At 44.8% G+C, this 22,734-nt stretch overlaps 1 protein-coding gene across 1 annotated transcript in view; it reads right to left on the reverse strand.

The window, feature by feature from the left end:
* Nucleotides 1–22,734, reverse strand: part of DNAH11 (dynein axonemal heavy chain 11) — a 262,190-nt gene that overhangs the window by 25,740 nt on the left and 213,716 nt on the right. Inside the window, exons 65-71 of the mRNA XM_083189115.1 lie at nucleotides 19,815–20,050; nucleotides 16,436–16,558; nucleotides 7,603–7,807; nucleotides 6,133–6,297; nucleotides 2,318–2,458; nucleotides 735–905; nucleotides 252–374 (exon numbers count right to left, since the gene is read on the reverse strand). Of these exons, the coding sequence (XP_083045241.1) occupies nucleotides 252–374; nucleotides 735–905; nucleotides 2,318–2,458; nucleotides 6,133–6,297; nucleotides 7,603–7,807; nucleotides 16,436–16,558; nucleotides 19,815–20,050 (1,164 nt within the window). The remainder of the gene's footprint in view (nucleotides 1–251; nucleotides 375–734; nucleotides 906–2,317; nucleotides 2,459–6,132; nucleotides 6,298–7,602; nucleotides 7,808–16,435; nucleotides 16,559–19,814; nucleotides 20,051–22,734) is intronic.

The raw sequence follows: 22,734 nt of genomic DNA on the forward strand, positions 1-22,734 counted from the left end.
TACAAGTCGTTCCTTGGTTTACTTCCATGCATCTGCATGAAATTCCCTATACATACTTGCTGCCTGTGTCCCTGATGGCCAGCCCCTGATCAAAACTCCACCCCCCTATGGCCATGCTATACTTTGTGTGTCTCATTAGAGCGGCTGGGAACACACTTTGCATGTCTCCCATTCCTGCTGCCCCCAAACATGTACACCGCCTTGGAGGCAGATAACACCCTGGGCTCCTGGCCCAACCCACCAATGCTTACCTTGATGGCACTCCAAGACTGCACAGACAAAAAGTCAATAGGACTGCGGTACACTTGATCAACAGGAAACCGTAGCAGAAAATCTAGTTCCAAAAAATCAATTTCCTTCATTTTCAGAAGAATCTTTTGGGACACAAAACACAGGGACAAGTTACATACACCAACCTGACAAAGCAAGTATAATTACTACCAGAAAATCTGAAAAATGTTGTACAGTTAAACTCTTTTGAAAAACAAACAAACCAAATGGTTGTTTCCCCATTTACCAGGAGAACGTTTGTTACCTGAATACAAATTATACTACAGTATATAATAAAATATAATGACATTTCCTTCCTAGCAGAGGCTACAGATATTTTCCATTTAGTGAGTTCCCTTGTTCCTTGCGTATTGCTGTGCTGTATTCTCCTGGACCAATGTTCCCACCACCACTTTGTGTAGACAACAGCTTATCATTGCACTGTAATATAGCATAGTATGTACCTGAAATGCCGTCTGGGACAGAAACGTCAGCTTGTCCTTTTCAAAGAGCCCCTGACTTGTGTAGAGGAAGGCAGAGTATGTAATACACTCGGTAAGGTTTGCCACCCGCTCTTTTACATCTTCTGATGGTTCTGCACGCCCAATGGCTTTATGGAATACTACATTAAATGCCTGAGATAATAAAAATAATTTATATATTGTATCATAATTGTTATTTTATTTATTACCAGTTATACGGCACATTCATATATCTGGCCATTCACATTGGTCCCTGCCGCAGTGCAACTTACACCACATGTACACGCACACACATATACACACTAGGGTTCCTTCTTGTTATTTTTGGATTATGGAATGATACCCATGCAAGAACAGGGAGAAAATACAGACTCCACACAGTTAGGGACATGGGCCCTTATTCTGGTTAACTCTCAAGGCTGTGAATTTGTCGGCGACCATCACATAATTTATTCAGTGCTTGCAGATCTGAGACACCTCTATGGTGTCTCAGACTTGCAGGCGCCCTGTGCAAGGACAGGCCGGGCAGCTTCCATGAGCTGATGTCAGCTGCCCGCCCCCCGCACCAGCGTCACCGGGCAAAGCTGGGTGTTCCCATACGCAAATTGCTAGGCCCGCCACCCCAGGCCCTTGGCCCAGACTTCTGTGTGCGACTGCTCACACACAGTGGCTGCAAATGCGCATAAAAACCCATGCGCAGTCCCAATCGGTCCCCTGTGCGAACACGCGGAGGACCGATTGAATCAGAGGACCACCCATGGTGGGAATGGAACCCGGTGCTGTGACGTCAGATATAAATGATAGTACAGTCGACAAACCTGATTTTACAGTAAAGCTACACATAAAAAAGTAGAATACAGTACAGTATAGCTGTGGTGCTGTGATTGTGAAGACAATATTAGGCTGCTACTACTAAATAAATACTGGGGGCAGGAATAAACATGTTATTCTAGCGATACAGATATATTCTTTTCTTTTTTGGTTCTTCTCCCCTTTTACAGATGGAATTCTTATGCCTGTACTGTGACAAATTTCCTACAGTCTGGTACAGTCATGAAGGGACAACTTGTTGCTGATGATACATGCAATTCACTATACTCTATACTTACTTTTATCCCAGATGGAGATCGCCAAAAAGGCGGCGAGGCGCTGATGTCAGCTGTCCGCTCCACGCAGGCATCAACACGCCCGAGTTTCCATAAAACTCCGGGCGTTTCCCCTGCTGCCACCACAGCCACTGTGTTACCATCAGGCAAATCTAAGTACCTGCAGTGTCACTGGTTAAGCGGCCAACTAAAACACTGAATACAATGTGTGGCATCAGGTCAGTGTTTTTAATGCAGACCCCGCACACAATGGAGAGGGAGTAACCCCAGGCCTAGCACCAGTACTGTTTATACCAACGTGAAAAAGACACAAAATGTGCCTAATAGATGATCAAAACACTGGTAACATAACAAAACAGCGGTAACATAACAAAATACCGGTAACAAAACACCAGGAACATAACAAAACACCAGTAACATAACAAAACACCGGTAACATAATTAAAAGAATGCACATACCTTTAATGAGAACTGGTAAATTGGATTTATTTTACTGAGATCACTCATAACAAAATACAGAAGTGACGCCCTGGCTGCTGCAGGCCTGTAGTGTTCTCTGGCTTCATTAATTTTTATCTCATTCTCTTTTGCTTCAACCACCTGTTAAATAATAAAGACACCATGAAACCAGACGACATGATATCTGGGCCTCTGCATAATGCTTTTAAAGGGACTTCCACATCTTGCAAATTAATATTTTAAATTCCACTTTTCCTTTATTAAAGTAAGTTTCAGGGACAGCAAATCTGGAAGATGAGGTTTATCGTCTAATTAATGTGCAAGCAACCACATTATCCAAATGTAAGTATGTTTATTGGTATGCTCTGGCGTGCTCTGAGACTGATGGCAAATACAAGTCTATTACTTCACCACTGGAATGTATAACGGCTCTTATGTCAAAAAGTCATTGCACGAACACGGACCCTTCTCCTACGCAAAACCGTGCGCCTTCTCCTACGCAGAACCCTACCCCATCTCCTACGCAGAACACTGCCCCTTCTCCTTTGTATTCTATACAGAACACTGCCGCTTCTTATTCTATACAGAACACTGCCGCTTCTTATTCTATACAGAACACTGCCGCTTCTTATTCTATACAGAACACTGCCGCTTCTTATTCTATACAGAACACTGCCGCTTCTTATTCTATACAGAACACTGCCGCTTCTTATTCTATACAGAACACTGCCGCTTCTTATTCTATACAGAACACTGCCGCTTCTTATTCTATACAGAACACTGCCGCTTCTTATTCTATACAGAACACTGCCGCTTCTTATTCTATACAGAACACTGCCGCTTCTTATTCTATACAGAACACTGCCGCTTCTTATTCTATACAGAACACTGCCGCTTCTTATTCTATACAGAACACTGCCGCTGCTTATTCTATACAGAACACTGCCGCTGCTTATTCTATACAGAACACTGCCGCTGCTTATTCTATACAGAACACTGCCGCTTCTTATTCTATACAGAACACTGCCGCTTCTTATTCTATACAGAACACTGCCGCTTCTTATTCTATACAGAACACTGCCGCTTCTTATTCTATACAGAACACTGCCCCTTCTTATTCTATACAGAACACTGCCGCTTCTTATTCTATACAGAACACTGCCGCTTCTTATTCTATACAGAACACTGCCGCTTCTTATTCTATACAGAACACTGCCGCTTCTTATTCTATACAGAACACTGCCGCTTCTTATTCTATACAGAACACTGCCGCTTCTTATTCTATACAGAACACTGCCGCTGCTTATTCTATACAGAACACTGCCGCTTCTTATTCTATACAGAACACTGCCCCTTCTTATTCTATACAGAACACTGCCCCTTCTTATTCTATACAGAACACTGCCGCTTCTTATTCTATACAGAACACTGCCGCTTCTTATTCTATACAGAACACTGCCGCTTCTTATTTTATACAGAACACTGCCGCTTCTTATTCTATACAGAACACTGCCGCTTCGTATTCTATACAGTGTAGAAGTGCGCCCCGGTGCAGTAACACCGGGACGGAAGGGGCAGTGCCGCCTTCTCGTGGCGCCGCCCCCTGCAGCCAGGGCCAGTGTACTCGTGTGGTCACTGGCCCTGCTGCTGGTTGGCGCATGCTTCCTGGCCTGGCGCCACCCCAGGGAGCCGGAAGCAGACCCTCCAATGACGCCGGGTGTGGGGGCAGCGGCGAGCCTTCGCCGCTGATCCCCACGAACAAAGGCAATTCAAATGTGGCGCCAAAGGAGAGCCAATCATGGCTCTCGCTCTGGCGCCCAATGGGAAGCGGCGACCCAATCCTGGCTCGCAACGTCACGAGCCCCGCCCCGGGCGCTGGTTGGAGGTAACCAGCGCCGGGAGCGAGGAAGGGAGTTCGGCGACGGAGGAGGAAGATCGTGGAGAGCCCAAGTGTGAGGAGAAACAGCCGCCGGAAGCCCCGGGAGGCGGCAGCTGTGTGCGCAGGACTGCTACACGCTGCCGCCCGCCGGGCGAAGTACACAGTGCCGGGGACAGCCGGCGAAGACGGAGGAAGCCCGGGTGCGGCGGGGTGAAACGCAAAAGAGCTTTCCCCGGCCCCCGCTGCCCCAGTGAAGACTGCAGGAAGCCCGGAGGTGGTGGGAAGCATCCCACCTCCGGCGAAGACGGACCACCCTCGTGGCTGGACCAGGCTTGGTCCAGCGGAAGGCCCTAGGACGGGTAAGTCCACATGCGGGTCCCCTCCCTAGACCACCAGGTGTTCGGGCAATAGGCCCGTGGGCCCAATTCAGGCACCAGGCCTGCGGGCCATAGTCGGGCTCTAGGCCCGTGGGGACCTCAGGTTGGTGGCGTTGGGCATTAGGCCCCTTTGTGTGCGTTGGGCATTAGGCCCCTTGTGTGTGTCGGGCATTAGGCCCAGTTGTGCTCTGGGCCTTAGGCCCCTATATAGGCGGCCCTCAGGCCCGATTGCGTTGTTGGGCCCCAGGCCCATCTGTGTTACTGGGCAACAGGCCCATCTGTGTTGCAGGGCGTGAGGCCCTGGTTGTGTACGAGGCCCAGACCCTCCTAGGGCTGAGGCCCCCGAAGAAGTAATAGGCTTGTATCGACAGGCCGCAAATTCAGGTATCGCCACAAGGGTTATTGTTGTATGGCTGGGAGCAGCCAGAGGGAGGTAGGCCCTCGCTAGGTGTTGGTGCAGTGTTGTTTCTTTACATTGTACTGTTTTACTTGACACCGTGTACTGTATGCTGTATTTGGGTTCACCAATTGTGGCCCTGTGTAGATTGTGTTCTTTTCAGGTAGCGTGACACTAGGCCGTGGCATCGGAAGATCCGGCGCTAGGTCACAGGTTGCGCGATGCTAGGCTGTGGCATCGGAAGATCCGGCGCTAGGTCGCGGGTAGGTCGCGAGTTACGTAAGATGGCTTCAGGCCGCAGGGTGCGCGGGCGTTAAGCCGCAGGCGCGTTGGTGTATTGCCCTGCCCTAGGGAGCAGGAGGTTATGTGAGTTCATTTTCAGGTGCCGGTATCCGCATTGGAAGCGTGACGGCGGACCAGTAAACGACTGGTGAGTAGAAATTGTATTGAATCTGTTGTCGTGTTGTTTGTGCTCCTTCCCCTCCCCGGAGCGTTCCCCCACCCCAGTTACACCTGCCGTGTTCCACAAGCGGGTGTAACCATTCTGAGGCCAATAGTGCCTGTGATGAGCATCCCCTCCCCCCTTAGGGGGTTTCCCCCTTTGTTTCCCTTACAGGTGCAGTCGCTTCCGGAAACTAGTGGAGCCAGAGGAAGGTACCGGGACCGTCGCAGGCCCGAAGGTGAGAGATGGGGTGCAGCGAGGTGAGTCCGCGCAGCGAGCGATAGCGCGGGTGCACGACCCCCCGCACCTCCCACAACAGAACAATGCCGCTTCTTATTCTATACAGAACACTGCCGCTTCTTATTCTATATAGAATACTTCCATTTAGCCCCTATTTTAAAAATGCAGCTTTGATAAATACATGGGGGTTTATATACTAAGATGGGAGTTCTGTTTCACATGGAATGTTGCTATGGGCAACCAATCAGAAGCTACTTCTTATTTATTTAGTACCTTCTAGAAGATAATAGATGGTATCTGATTGGTTGCCCTAAGCAACATCCTACCTGAAATAGAACTCCCATCTTAGTAAATAAACCCCTTACAGTGCACCAGAGGGCATCCATGTTTCATTGAGCAATACTGAGCCATTCCTAGGGACACATTTCCAATTACACATAGGGGTACTTCATAAATATCTTGATAATGTGATCACTCTACCTTGAGCTGGATCTCGGCAGCGGTGGATTTAGTGGACTCAAGTTTCTCCACGAGCTCCATGTCTCCTAAGAAGTTGCCCTCTGCCGCAGAGAGGCGGATCAGCAGCTCGTCTTCCAGGTGCTTCAGTTCTATTTTAAATTCATTTTGCTGCTTTGTTAACATGGACTGAGGGGGATGGAGGACAAAGTATGGACGCTTAGTGGATGTAGGATGTAACAGGTAAAAACATAACATGTGGATGTGGGTAATGCATAGTGTTAGAGAAGCTTTTAAAGGTTATACAGCTGAGGCCTAAGCTGAAATCTAAAGGTCCCCAAGCACAGGTCTGACTTGTCCGAGGGACAAGTTGGACCTAATTTCCCTTCAACTCCCTCAGCAGCTCCCTGGGAGGGTTGCCTGCGACTTAGAACTTGATGTGCCCCTTTTTACAAGCGATTTATTGCATGTAAAAGACTTCCAGGGAGCTGCCAGTGGGGAGAGATTTGGAAACTGCCATTTTGAATGGGAGTTTTCAAATCTCCTGCCCGCCGCAGTGCTGGTACATGCTAACGCATCGGCGGAGGCACAGAGGGTGCTTTCCAAGTGCTTGGAGGGTAGTTCCAGCTCTGCAGCCTATAGGCAGATGGCACTCACCTGCAAATCGGATGCGATACATCACAAGTGCTTTTTGTTTCGTGTCACTGATGCTTCTGACGGATCATATGTGCTGCACATATGATCCATTGGATACGATCCGATGTGCATGGGAATGCGTATTGGATCGGATGCCATAGACGTCCGATTTTACCTAATTTCATCCGATATATCGTCCTGATCTAATAAAACTGGCTGAAAACAGGTCAAATTGGAGCTGTGTATGGGGCCTTTAGAATAGCAACATTACTTCACAAATGGAGGCATATGTAATAGTCTCTGATCTGATATTTTGTCCATGTAAATCAGTTTCTAACTCCCCTCTATTATACTTCAGAAAATGATATACAGGATCTGATTGGTTCATAAATGCCATCACATGTCTGCTTTACAAGGTTTAGCAAATGTACCCCCAAGTGTATACCAGTAGTTTTAGTGGGGTGCCAGACGGGGTCCTGACAGGCATTTACCCGAACCCGACGTCGGGATCCCGACTGTCAAAACACCGACAGCCGGGTTCCCGACGGCCACCGGCTATTTTGCCTAGTGGGGGTCCACGACCCCCATAGAGGGAGAATAGAATAGGTGGCTCGCATAGCGAGCCACCGTGCACGCAAGGGGCTTAGTTGGGCTCACCATGCTGTCTGGGTCCGGCCAGTCGGGATCCCGATGTGGGGCTAATGACTGTCAGGATCCCAACTGTCAGACCCCTGTACCAGACCAGTTTTAGTTGACGCTAATAGTTACACCATGCTGTATTAATGGAAAGTCCCTCCTACTATCACTGCACATAAATATAAAAGGTTCCTGTTCACAGCAGTACACATATTGCCCTACCTTTAGGTTCTCCAGGTCTGGTCTCTCTACACTGACCACATCCGCCAGCAGCTGGTCCTCCAGCCCATCTGTGGTGACCGTGAAGTTAATAAGAGTAGTCTGAGCCTGAAGCTCTGGCTTGTAATGTGGATTTGCAAGCTTTGTATGAAGAATTAACCGAAAGTTCTTGCTGTATTCACATTCTTTGTCCCCTATCTTAATATACCTGTTGTAAATAAGATACAAAAGTTGTTAAATAACACTATATACAGTATGAATGAAATAAATAGGGAATAACAACAAAGACTTTCCCACATAAAAAGTACTTGGTGTCTTAAGAATGTGCCTAGTTTAAATACTAAGAGAGCCTTGTCATACTGGTCAATTCCAAACAGGCATCACTAAATGGCAGACAAACTTCCCCAATCTAGATGAAAATACTATTTTAAAGACTCTATTGTATTCTACTAAAACAATATCCGCCACATCTTACAAAGACATGTTTTTTAAAATATTCTACAGAGGATATTTATCTCCTCATCGTTCTAGTTTAATGGGTCTCACTAATTCCTCATCATGCCCTAAATGTAACCATTCTGATGCCAACTTATACCACTGTTTATGGGAGTGTACAGCTATCCAAAGATTTTGGATAATGGTGAGACAATTTGCAGCGGATCACTTGGTAAATTATTTATTACTAACACCAGAGTGGGCCGTTTTGGGATTTCTGCCCCCAAAATTTCAGTTGGTTGTAGGAAATTATTGTTGTATATATTTTCGGTTGCGAGGAAGTGCATATTGCAGCAATGGATATCTGCCTCACCTCCATCAATTCCCATGTTTGAGGGAAAATTGTTTCAAATATTCAAACTAGAATGGACTGAAACAACTCTCCACAAGGAGACTCAAACTAAAGTTTTTTTTCGAGATATGGGAAAGTTACATAGACACATTACCAACAGAAACTAAACGACAAACACATAAGTGCTTCAGCACAACCCTCTGGTATGAGACCAGAATACTTCTGAAGGACCCACCAATTGTTCAATAATAACTTAGGGTGGGCATCTCGGACACGCGTGTTCTCCTCTCCTCCCAACACCCCCCGTCCCCGTCCCTGTTCCTCTTTCTATAATTTTTGTTTTTATTCTTCTTTCTCCTTCATTTATTAAAAATTATATATTATTGTTAATTGGAGATTGTTCCTGTACAAAATCCTCATTGTATAATTTTTGAATCTTTGAATTCGTGGTCACCAAATGTGAAGGGAATGAAAAGTGAAAATATTTGCAAATTACAATACTGTTTAATAACACGTTTTATTATTGTATTTAACTCTTGCAATAAAAACAACTTAAAAAAAAAAAAAAAGAATGTGCCTAGTTGATTAGATAACCAAAAATCATTTTTTTTTTCTGGGGGGGGGGTGTTTCTAAATCTTTTTGACATCACCAGAATGCCTGCTGAATCTGTCTCTTGACTCTAATTTGTTAAGAAACTAAACAATAATCGTTGGTTATTCAAAGCTGCGGCGGCTCTGCTAAATCACCCAGCAGCAATCAGGCTCGAATAACCCCCGTCATTGGGGAGGAACTGGCAGCACGGCAGAGCGAGGAGAGACAAAAAAGAAAAATGAAATAACTGAAATATAAAAATGCGGAATACTAGTTGCACAAACCTTCATTATTGCATCTATCATACAGAAGAGTCAGAACGACCTTTAGTTTACCAGACGCATTACTTTCTGTACACTAATATAATCACAGGCCAGAGACAAATAACAATTGCTTGGTTGCTCTTCTGTTGCTTTATAGGACTATAACAATATCATTAATTAGGCCGCGGCTACACACAGACAGATGATTGCTCTTGAGCAAAAAGTTCAATGAAAACATAACTTTGTAACATGAACAATAATGAGGAATTAGCAATTTTTTTATAAAATAATAAGAGTTATCATTATATACATATTAATATTGACATTTAGCCTATGTACCACATTACAGCCTCACATGCTAAGAGCTGCGATGATCACTCTCAATGCAGATAACGCTGGCTTGTGTACTGATCATATTAATAAAACTACCAGTGTATTGTGTAGTTGTATTAATGTGGTTGTTGTGGAAGCCTAGCCTAGCATTTGGGCAGTACGGATGGTGTAATGGTTAGCATTACTGCCTCACAGCGCTGAGGTCATGGGTTCAATTCCCACCATGGCTCTAACTGTGCAGAGTTTTTATATTCTCCCAGTACTTGCGAGGGTTTCCTCTGGGTACTCTGGTTTCCTCCCACAATCCAAAAATATACTCTAATTGGCTCCCAACAAATTAACCCTAGAATGTCTATGCTGTGGAATGTGTATGCGCTATGTAAGAAACAGTTAATAAATAAATACATTTTCTATCTGATTGGGATAGCTTTATCTTTTCTATACAGCAAATTAATGCCTAGCTCATAAAACAAAAGTGAGATACTAGAGTGAGGGTTATGGGTTGTGTTGAGGGATAGCGTAAACCCCGGAGGTCTGACCCTGGTCACATGACCACCTGGAGCTGGAAGACACCACTGCCCAGAGCAGGTATCTCGCCGCTGGGCCAACAAAATGCAGAGTTTCTTATCCGTCATCAATTACAACATGGTCAATATTGACATTATGACCATGCCAATATTCTTATGTAAACATGATGAATCCCCACATTATGCCTGTCATCATTTGGTACCCTACCCCCAAGGCAGTGAGTCCATATGGATTGGCCTTCCCAACACACGTGCTGAGGGGGGTCAACAGCTGAACCTATTTTCTAACTTGATGGATTATTCCTAATTGGACAGTGATCTTGACCAATTTCTCAAAGTAAGCTATTTCAGTTTTTTATTTAAGCAACATTTTATAAGTGGTGTTTTATTTGTCTAGTTCAACTATTTATGTTCTCTGCTCTTTCCTCATCTATAATTTCTGGTAATTAATAGATTTTTCTATAATAATTCCATCTCCATCCACTGCTTTTATTCCTTCTGTAAGTGATGGTGCTGAATTATTGTGAGGATTATAGGGAGATACAGCAGTTAGTCCTAAAATCGGTGCCCGTTACATTTAGAACTTGATCCCAATCAAGCTCTGCCCAAGTTGGAAGCAAAAGGGGATAAAAAGCCAGTAAGTTAGTATTGGAGGCCCCCCAAATAAAATAACTGGTCCCTGCCCCCTATAAGCCATCCCTGGAGATCCTCCTCTACCATGTGTGATGCCAATGTGCAGAAGGTGGAGTGTGGCCAAACTGTGAGAAGAACCATATATGGGGGAAGTGTGAAGTGATGCCACTGATACTGAGGGGTTACCTGCTCTCCCCACCATGTCGCCACCTTAGTGGCCAACTAAGCTATCCCCTAGCTGCCTGCTCTTGGCTTAGGCTAGGGCCACTTGTAGCGGATTAGCAGGTCCCACTCAACAGGACCCACTTTGCAGGTCGAAACCTGCATATGTTCTTCAATGAGGCCGCCTAAACTGGATCCAGTACGGATGGTGTAATGGTTAGCATTAAGTAGAACACATTCATATGAATGTCGGTGTTCACACAGTGCACTGTGTCACATTATGTTGTACTAGAAATCCGATCGTGGAACTGCCCGGATTCTGCACAGCGGTATCTGGCGAACTCGCAATGTGAGAATCCATAAAGGCTCCTTTTGGTCCCACTAAAATGCTACATGTGGGTCAAGCCTTAGTATTCGGTAATGCAGTGCAGTCTCCGCAGAAGGAGGTAAGAAAGTGCAGAGAGGAGATTAGACAGCTAGCGCCAGGGACAAATGCGTCAGCCCAGCTGTCATACCACTGCTTCCAAATACAGTACAATAGTGCACACAGAACAGGTCTCATCAGACTGAGCTCTCAGCGCCCCTCTCTTCCCATCCATCCATTCCTGACTGCAAGTTAGATTTCAGTTTATTCATGCCTCTTTGAAATCTAAATCTCTCTGTATATATTAATGCCCCATCTGCAGTACAACATGGATCTGCCCAGGTGTACAGTTTTTGTTCTATTTTAATATTGTTCCTAACTCAGTCTATATGCTGAGGGCAGGGAACATTGTTAGAGAAGAGTTCAAAGGCATCAAGGTTCTAACAATGTACAGGATGTACGTTTTCTGTTGGTATATACTGTATACTGTATGCCCAAAAACTAATTTCCTGAATAGGCGAAGCAGACTTCATGTAATAAGTAATGTCGGAGGTTATCAGTAATTAAACTAAATGGTTCTTACCTACCATAAACATTTCTATACATGGAAAGAAATGTGTGCAGAACAGCATGACAATTGTGTAAACTTTAAGATTCCTCTTCATTTATCATGAGAACATATGATATCACAATTATTGTATGTGTTTCAAATACAACAGATTCCTTCTTAATCATATTTAAATCAGTTATTACTTTTATTCTACATACATTAAATGATGCATTTTATCCAAATAGAAATGTTCCCCTCCAAATTCCTCTACAAGTAACCTCACCAAACGTACAGTACGTCTGTTACAGCAGACGCGCCCCTCACCTCCTAACAGTACCATGTTAAAGAGATTCTTTACAGATCTGTCACCTATTATGTACGCGGGAACATTTGCTTTGGAATGGATACAATTCAATAAATATTTCCTGCTATGCTTTGCGCTGTCAATTGATATTATAAGACATATTTTACTTTAAATTAGTAGTGTCTGAAGCGCAGTAGATTTAATTATTTGTAATTGCCTAGTTGTTGTCGGTATGTGGCCATTTTTATGACACCGGAGTCTACACTGTGGGTCAGGTTCAACTGTATATCTTTTCACACAGAATTAATGTACTATTGATAGAACCATTACTGGAACCAAATTAAAGTCTGAGCTGATGGATTGGCCCCCGGGGTGCTGTCAGACCTGAAAGGAGTAATTAGTATTCATTACTTCATACTCCACAACATTCCAATTATTAATGAACTTCAACTGTTGGACTGCACCAAATATATCACAACCATCTATTTAGCCATTATTTCAAAGGAGGATTTTATATATTGGCAAGTCATTAAAAAACATCCAAATCTGTAATATTGCATATTACTAGGAGTTGTGTAGGATGTGCATAGGGAAATACATAACTCACACTGTAACAGATATCGTATGAAGAACATTTTAAGTGCTGCCGCTATCGTAGCTTTCTATAAGGGAGCTAAACATTCCCTAGCTGAGGTAAAACCTCGCGTCACACTGGTCAGACACATAAACAGATGTTTAATCCCATACCATAGTATCCCTGGGAGTAATCAGGGAACCATTTAAATATTGTACTACAGCAAGTAAGAAAAAAAAATCTTGTTAAACAATATACAACTCAGGGTCAGAATCACAAAGGTCAATCTTAAATAATCTAAATAATGTTTTTATAGTTAGATAAACCTCTCCATATTGACAGGCAATAAAGTCATTATTAAGACACTTCGGAAGGTGCATGCACACTGGGCATTTTTGCCCAGCGTGTATGCAAAGCAATGATGGGGAAAATCATTGGGCTGAAAATCGCTCCGTGCATACACACAGAGCGATTTTCGCCTGACTAAGCGATTCTCCTGGGGGTGGGCGTCCATAGCAGAACACTATGTCCACCCAGTCGGCGGTCGGCGATGATGCGGGATTGCGCATCACTGCTCACCACTCATCGCTGGCCCATACAAACTGAGCGGCTCTGAGCTCAGAATCGCCCAGTATGTATGGACCTTCAGACATGACAAGACTAAAACTCAAAGCGACCTGAAGATTTGAATTGAAGCTGACATGGGGCAGTAGATGAGCCTTTCCAACAAAACAACAAGGAAATATTAAATACAGGTTGAGTATCTTGTATCCGGACATCCATTATCCGAATTATTCCAAAAACCGTGGTTTTTGGAATCATTCGAATAATCATTTTTTTTGTTCCCCCCCCTAACCCTCTTTTCATACTTACCAAGTCCCAGGGCGTCCACAGCAGGCCTCCGGCATCTTCTCCAGGGTCTCCAGCGGTCCCTGGAATGCATTGCGCGGGTGTTCGCGCGCCGGTGACGTCACCGGTGCGCGCGCACACCCGCGCAATGCATTCCTGGGACCGCTGGAGACCCAGAGAAGATGCCGGAGGCCTGCTGTGGACGCCCGGGGACGCCGAGGGACCACCGGACACCATCAGGGGACAGGTAAGTATGCCCAAAAAAAAATATTCCAAAAACCGAAAAATTCCCCTATCCGGAATGCTCGTGGTCCCGAGCATTTCGGATAGGGGATACTCAACCTGTACATATTTATTTCAATGACATTGTATGATTTAGTGACCCAAAAGGCTACGGTATAATATTACATCATACTTGCCTACTTTTGAAAACTAGTTTCAGGGAGATTATAGTTGGTAATACAATTTTGCAAAGCGCTCCATTGAGGGGGCGTGTCATGCTCCACCCAAAGAGCGTGTCTACTTCCATATATGGAGAGATTGTGAAAAGAGATTGTGCACGTTGCACCTAGAAGCGCTACATCTGGGAGGAATCTTCTAAAATGACTTATATTCAAATGTAGGTCATTGTGATGATCCCCACAACAGTTAGTAAGAGCTACTATACTTGGTAAAGTGCTGGGAAATGGTGCTGATGATTCAATGTAAATGTATCTATCTCTCATTCCTTTTTTACCCCAAAATGTAACAGTATAATGTGGGCTAGGGGAAATGAGGGAGATTGCTAGACTAATTAGGGAGAGAGGGAGATTGCTGCTATTTCAGGGAGTCTCCTGCAGAATGCAGGAGGGTAGGCAGCTATGTATTACATTAGGAAAGAAAGTGAAACTAGGAAAAAACAATTTCAGCAATGTTTGTCATGGTTAGCTTTCCACACCTATTTTACTTTAAGAGATAAAAACTTCCCCTATATCCCTATAGATTGTAAGCTTGCAGCAGGGCCCTCCTACCTCCAAGTCTGTCTGTTGTTACCCAGTTTGTCTTATCACTGTCTACTATTGTAAAGCGCAACGGAATCTGCTGCGCTATATAAGAAACTGTAAATAAATAATAAATAAATACTGAGCCATATAACTCGGGTATTGTGTACATTTCATACAAGGACTAAAGCAGTTATATGGACAGTTTATGTTTTTTCTTCTTGGAGTTAGATTTGTAAAGCTCCCGTTACATCTCTGACTTGCATAATAATTATACTTCAGAAATACTATCTAATAATTATAAAACCTTATATAATTCCAGGTTTCTGTTTTTATTTGTTTTGTTTTTGCTGTGCATGTAGGCTGGTGCTTTCTGCTATCCTGCCACCAGGTGGCGCATTCAGAATGAGAGAGGTCTGTGCACAAACCATCTCTACCACATTGCCAGGATAGCTGGGGTTGATGGCCAATGTACAGTACTTCATTCAAATAATAACCACGGCTTTCTGAAAATGTTGCACTGAAGCATCCTATGTTGTTCCAAAAAAACACCATAAAGGGTGCTACAGTATTTAGTAAAATGATGCCGGGATATATGCAATACCATAACAGCCAATCCCAATCTCCAATATAACAAACACATATCTGATGAAGTGTTATGGGTTATAGCACATTTATGAACGTACAGTAGGGCCTAATTCATAGCGCTGTATGATGATGCAGCAGGAGACGTCTATTACAAGTAGACACACGTGATCCAACATGTGTCCTAGGGAGCAGCATTAGTTGGGTTAACTTGGCACAATATCAGGTGGCTTGATGCACCCAATGTGCCGTGCAAGCCACCCATCAGAGAGGCTAGGCATCCAACAAAGGAGATCCCAGGCCTTACACCCCACCACACACAGCAGCAGACTGTCAATCACTAACCGTCTGCAGCCGTCCTGCTTCCAACAGTTTGACATAGAGGGCCTGATTCAGTGCCCCTTGTTAAGCATCAGTCGTTTGCCCGCCTCCCCCAGTATCCCCTTGGTAGCATGCGAATGGATGAGGGATAAATCATTCGATGGTCGCCGCCCATCAAATGATTTTTTTCCCCCGTTCACAAATAAAAGTCAGTCTAGGCGGACTTATTTATAAAGAGCTGGCCAAAGACGAGGCGGACGGCTGAGGTCATGTGACGCCAGCCGACCGCCCCATGCAGGCATCGCCACGCCCACTTTCCTTTGATGCTGCCCCCTGCGCGACCCCAACCTCCCCTACCCGTACGAACGCCTCGGAAAGTGTGACTTCGCCCCCGCACACAAGGCTGCAAAATGCTAAACATCCACTCGCATGCGCGCAGGGAAATCGACGTGCAAGGGGGAGCGGACCGTCATGCGGGTGAAGGGCGGCGTTTAGATGAAATTCACAGCTTTGCGGGTCAATCAGAATGACCTCCTAGGTCCATAGTGCAGCAAAGATCCCCTTAGCAATATATAAAATGTAAATGTGACAATTAACAATTCGTAGTATAAGATATATGAGTAACCCAGGATTTGCTACAACAGTCCTGTGAGGAAGAACCTATTCCCGGGAAATGGTGTTTCCCAGCCCCTTTGTCTCCTCCTATCACATGGCAATTGCAGTTCTTGCAAGAGACTGAGGAGTAGATGTATTAAGCTCGGTGAAGTGATAAAGTGTCTGGTTTTTATCACAGACCAATCACCTCCTACCTGTCATTTTTCAAACCCAGCATGTGACTTCAAAGTTAGGAGCTGATTGGGTGGTGATAAAAACCAGACACTTTATCACTTCACCAAGCTTAATAAATCTACCCCTGATTTACTTAGAATTGAACAGAGTGCAAATGAAAACCCCACAATGACCTGTCATAAGTAAATATTAGCTGATCATTAAACAATGTAGTGTAACTTACCGTCCGCGTTTAATGGTGTTTCTTCCCAAAAGAGGGTCAAGAACTGGATCAATTGTTTCATCCAAATTTTCAATCAAAACAGTATCACCGGACGCCAATGCATTTTCAATTGTATTCAAATAGCTGCACAAATAGAAACCGAGAAAGCAGTTGCAGGGTCAAAAATATGTTGTTACTGATGCACAATATACGTAGGACAGAAATGACTGAGCTCTGATGGAGAAGTGTATACAAATGTATATTAAAAACATTTTTTGGACTTAATGTACCAACCACATCTTATGAATACTCTACAGTCAGGTACACAAGGAGGCAGGGCCGGTTTTATAATGGAGGCACAAGGGGTCAGTGCCCCTGGGCTACCCTCTAGCTAGGGGCCCCCTGTGGTTGGCATGGATTTTTTTTAGCTAAAGATTTTTTGCATGGCTGTGGGGTAGTGCTGCAGCTTCACCTATCTGCCAATGTGACAATGATTAATGGTGCTGAGCATCGGGAGCCAAGGCACACTGATTGCACAAGTGTGCTGTGCATTACCGGGAGTTGACTAAGTCCCATGACACTTTGCACCAGAGGGCAGAGGCTGAGAGGTTTGTGCTGAGCTCTGATTGGTGGAGCTCATTACATGCTTCTCAGGCCCATGGAGAACAGCAGCAGCAGCTTAGTCATGGGAGGGTTTTTAATCAGAGGCAGCACTAGGACTGTGAGGTCTCCTACAGAGTAAGGTGCAGAGGGACACAGGCTTTTCATGTGGTAAGTGTGTGTGTGTATATATATATATATATATATATATATATATATATATATATATATATATATATATATATCCCCTGCTGTTACCCATTGACCAAGTTTATTCTGACTTTTCTCTGTGTTTTGACAGTGTAATATTCTCCCATGCAGTTTGCGGCAAGTAATGAGAAGTGCAAGGGGGCCCCCCTGTCTAAAGTACCCCGGGCCCCCCGAAGGCTTAATCTGGCACTGCAAGGAGGCAGTCATATCCAATTGGTACACATTGCGTAGTGTGAACTCAGCTTTAGAGAAGAAAGCAAGCATCTGATTGGTTGGTATGAGTTGCAGCACACACACACACACACACACACACACACACACACATATAATAATTGGCTGTACAGTCACGTTCTATGGGATTCCCATAAGCAGGGATATTAAACTCAACAGTCAATCCTGTATCCCAATGTTTCTTCTGTAACCTCGTTAGTATAATGTACCTATAAATTGTTCTCCAATTCAGAATGCATTTGCTATAATATACAAATTGTAATTGTGCTCTATTATTACTGTGGACATTATCCTGCACACACGAGTATGACAACAGGAAAACACCCATATAAAGAAGCCTTAATGAATCGCTGTGTGTATAAGTTACAGATTTTATGTCACACTTAAGGGCACTGAGCAAACAAGTGTTTGGGAAATGTAATTTTGTGTGTAGAAAGCAGAAATGTTCCATTAAAAACTCATTAAAATCCATCATCTAAAAAGGGCACCTCGTTTACTATGTATATACGGAATAAAGAGGCTGCGAACACAAAAGCAAATGATTTTCTCTTCAGTGTGTTAAATGATCCATTGGGGAAAAAGAATAATGTAACTTATGTAGCAATATGTTTCTTGTCATTATAATGATGATTCATAACATTAACATATTACAATTATACCACACAATACAAACAGGATCTTTGTATTCACCATAAAATCCATTCCTTGTAACCAGGGATGGAACAAAGTGTCCCTCAGACAGATTAAGAGGAATGGATTTTAAAGCGAGTACTCAAATCCTCTTTCCTCTTATATCCTATCTGCGGGACACTGCTGGTCTATGGTTCTTCCCAAAGTGCCTAACCTTAATTCTTCCATCCTCCTGCAGTCTAACCCTCACCTTACCACTCTACTCCCGCAGCCTATTCCTAAGCTCCCCCTCTCTAGTACCTGTACCTAAACCTAATCCCCACCCCCTTCCCTAGTCCCCCTTAGGCCTGGCCTCTTCCCCAGTACACAATCCATAGGTCTAAATGTATAAAAATGTGAAAAAAATATATACTCACCATCCCTCTGGTGTAGATTGTGTCCTCTTTGTTCCATGTTCTATATTTCATGTAACATAAACGGCTCCGACAAAACAAACAAACCGAAGGCCGAATCCAGCAGATTGATGGAGGCTGCAGATGTTTTGACACTTGCAGCCCCTCTCTGAAGGAATTCCCGGTAAAACCAGTTACCAGGTCATCCATTAGCAGTAGCAGGCTTCGGGGAGCTCCATAGAAGCCCATGTTATGAATTGAACATGGGCTTCTAGGGTGGGAACCGGCAACACAGGCTGACCCCATGGAGGACAGGCCTACGGAGGACCCTATAGGTGAGTATGGATGTATGTGGGGTGTAATAAAGTTTTACTTTATTCTGTGTGTGTGTATGTTCTTATTATTGTTCTGTAGTAGGACTACAAGTCCCAACGGGCCCATTAATGCCCCGCATGCTGGAACTTGTGGTTCTCCAAGTCCCTGCATGCGGGGAAGGCTTGCTGGGCCTTGTAGTTTGACAGAAGAACCCAATATCTATTTTTTACACTTCGTTAAAATCTTTTTTTACACCATCAACCCAGCATCCACAGACCAGGGACACCGGGGACAGCCCTAGGATTCAGGTTCCCTGGAGGGTGGGTGGACCCTTTAATTGGGGGGGGTCCCTGCTCCCCCAGGGACCCAGCCCGGATGACCATCCAGGGTGCTCATGCTTTGGCCTTATGTAAAAAGTGCTGGGGGCCTTATGTACAAAGTGTCCTTGGCTGTGGGGCATGACACCGTTGGCTGTTTAAGCTTGGTGCTGGTTTCTGAAATACGGGGGACCCCTACTCCTTTTGTCCCCTGTATTTTGGAAACCAGGACTGGGCAAAGAGCCTGGTGCTGGTTATAGAAATACAGGAGGGACCCCATTTGATTCCCTCTCCCCTCCTCCTGTATTTCTGCAACCAGGACCGGCTCAATGAGCTCATGGCGGATTATGCTTGTGGTGGGACGGGACACATATTTTTACACAGAGAAGCATTGCACGAATCTGACGACTCTGTGCGATGCTTCACGCTCCTCCTTATTTGGCTACTGGGAAACTCAGCAGCCAAATATGAATCACTTCACAATCAGAAAACACAAATCCAGCAGATTTGTAAATTTGCCATATTCTCTGTTTGTGTTTTCAGGGCGGTTACAGCTGATCCCGTTCGTACCCTATGTCTATCATTTCACTATTGCATCCTACAAAATGACAGACAAACTTCTGTTTGCAAACCTATTACATCAAATACTTCCAGTGCATATAAATATATTTGTGTAGCAATAACAAGTTTGTATTACACACTTACCCTTTCTGTCCTAAGTTTATAACTTTTAAGGCCGATCCGTATTTATTCTTAATCCATTTGATTCCTTGCTGCTGTGGATCTATCATGAGAGGCCACCGCTCGCAGTTTATTAAAGTGGTGGCATTTTCTGTTGACATTCTGTCGCCAGGCAGACCTTCATTATTCCAGGCTGCTACCGTAGCGTCATCAGTCAGCATGGCAATTGGGTCCAGACCATCAAATATTGGAATCGCTACCTGAATGGAGAAAGTGTGGGATGGGAAAAGTTACAAATCTACACTGCATTTGTATATAGCCAAAACAAGACAAATAGTAAATATGAATGAAATGGTAGAAACCATTTAAAAAATAGGAAAATGTCTGAACAATATAAAATTATCAAAATAGCAGAATTTTTAGGCAAATCTGCTAATCCTAGGCACATGCAGCAGCTCTGTGCTGTCCTTTATACTTCATGTAGTGGTCACTGGCCAGGCTGTGGGGAAAGGAGTTTCTGGGCAACTGGAAACCCTCCCTGCATTTGCCTATGTACAAGAGGCACTTTTTTTTTCTGTGCTTACTACACTTTAGCTAAGATCAGTAATGACTGAAAACAGGACTAGCTGCATATACTGTGGCTAAAGTTTCAAAACGGGTGTCGGACGGCTCCCCGACAGTCGGGATTCTGACAGTCATTACTCCGACGTCGGAATCCCGACTGCTCCCTCGTGGGGGTCCACATTGCGCTCCCCCTGCTGTGCAGTCGGGATTCCGACGTCTGAGTAATGACTGTCGGAATCCCGACTGTCTGTGATTTATCCCACACCCGTTTCAAACATAGGCAAATTGTTCCACAGAGGCAATTGTTATATAGTTGCATAGTAGTTTAGGCTGAATAAAGATTTGCGTCCATCAACTTCAACCTTGGCCAGCGAGTATGATCTATTAGATTCATCCTTTATTATATGTAGTGTATTATGATATATTTAAAGACAGATTATGATCATTGTTTGCACCCCTGGATATTTTTACCCAATAGATATGTATTGTGTCTGCTGACACCACCTTTTCCACAATGTAACTACCCTGATAGTAAAAAATGTTTTCCTTCTAAAGCAGTTTTCAACCTCGATCCTCAGGACCCCAGAACAGTTCACGTTTTCCAGGTCACCCTGCAGGTGCACAGGTGCACTCATTACTCACTGACACATTTTAAAAGATCCACAGGTGGGGCTAATTACTTCACCTGTGAATCTGTGTGGAGACCTGAAAAATGTGAACTGTTGGGAGGTCCAACATGGAGAACCACTGTTCTAAGGGAATGAAATCTTCTTTCCTCTAATCTAAACTCACGCCCACGTGTCCTAGAGTCCTTCCTCAATGCGAAAAAGGGCGCCAGTTCTTTATATTGACCCCTGATATATTTGTACATGTTAAGCATGTCCCCCCTTAAACGTCTCTTCTCTAGCGTAAACAATCCTAATTTGTAGCATAGCTTAAATTCCCCATTCCCTTTATTAGCTTTGTTGCTCTTCTTTGTACTTTCCAGAGGCGGATTGGCCCACTGGGAAACCGGGCCGTTTCCCGGTGGGCCGGACCAGATTTCACTCTGGCTGGGCCGCTTACCTTTGTTAGAAGCGGCCGCATCACAGCCTGGTCACAAACGGCAGCATTGCCCAAAACAAATATGGCCGCCGCCTATATGCATATATTAAATGCATATAGGCGGCGGCCATATTGGTTTTGGGCAATGCTGCACTGTTTGGGGACGCTGGATGCCGACTAGGGTTACCACCCGTCCTGCCCCGGACTATGAAATGTCCGGGAATTTGCTCCCCCTCCCGGCGCCGGGGGAAGTCAGGGAGCCTGTGTCGCTCAGCGCCGCAGCGCCGGGTAAACAGACTGTTGCCGGCTGAAAGGAAGGGGTGAGGAGTGGACTCGGAGTAGGTCCGCGACGGCGGTGACGTCATTGGCGCTGTGAGGCCCTCCCCAGCTCTGCTTGTCCACATGCACTCTGACGCTGGGAGTCGGGACCAAGGATGGAGGGCTGCAATGGGAGCTCAGATGTCCAGGAACAGCCTGCCGCCAGCATAACAAGTAATGTATTGTACACAATACACACACACAAACTATATATATATATATATATATATATATATATATATATATATATATATATATATATATATATATATGTACGTACAGTATGTGGGGGCATGTGTGGCACTGTGGGGGCAAATATGGTACTGGGGGCATACTTAGCACTGTGGGGGCATATATGTGTGGCGCTGTGGGGGAATATCTGGCACTGAGGGCATAATTAGCACTGTGGGGGAATATGATATCTGGCACTGTGGGGGATAAATGGCACTATGGGGGCATATATGTGTGGCACTCTGGGGGCATATCTGGCACTGTGGGGAGTCCGGACAGGTGGTGTTCCCGGACTATTCAATGTCTGGGAACAGGCAGTCAGGCAGGCGCAGCCGTGCATGGACCACACCCAGGTTCGCCGCCAGGTGTTCAGCGGTAGCTCGACTGAGCTCCGACGTGTTGCGGTCCTCACTTGGCGGCAGTGACCTCCTGCTGAGTGAGGTGACTTCCACAGCGCAAGATTTTGCGCCTTCTCCGTTGCCTCATGCTGTACTCATTTGTCGCCGCCATCGCCGCTGATCCAATTGGGCCTCCTGTATCTGGTAAACTTTTTTTTTTTTTTTAAACCGTGTGTGTGCTGGCTATTTGTGCAGTGCGCATCTGCTTTGTGAAGTGCGCAGTTGTTCAATTTGCCTTTGACTCCAACCTGTGGGGCATAAGTATAATGGGCATCATGTGTGTGGCATATGTATAATGAGCATCAAGGTGTGGGGCATATGTATAATGGAGCATCGTGGTGCGGGGCATAATGTGTAATGGGCATCACGGTGTGTTGAGTAATGTGTAA

Source organism: Crinia signifera, chromosome 5 (genome assembly GCF_055691185.1).
Source record: "Crinia signifera chromosome 5, ASM5569118v1, whole genome shotgun sequence".
NCBI lineage: Eukaryota > Metazoa > Chordata > Amphibia > Anura > Myobatrachidae > Crinia > Crinia signifera.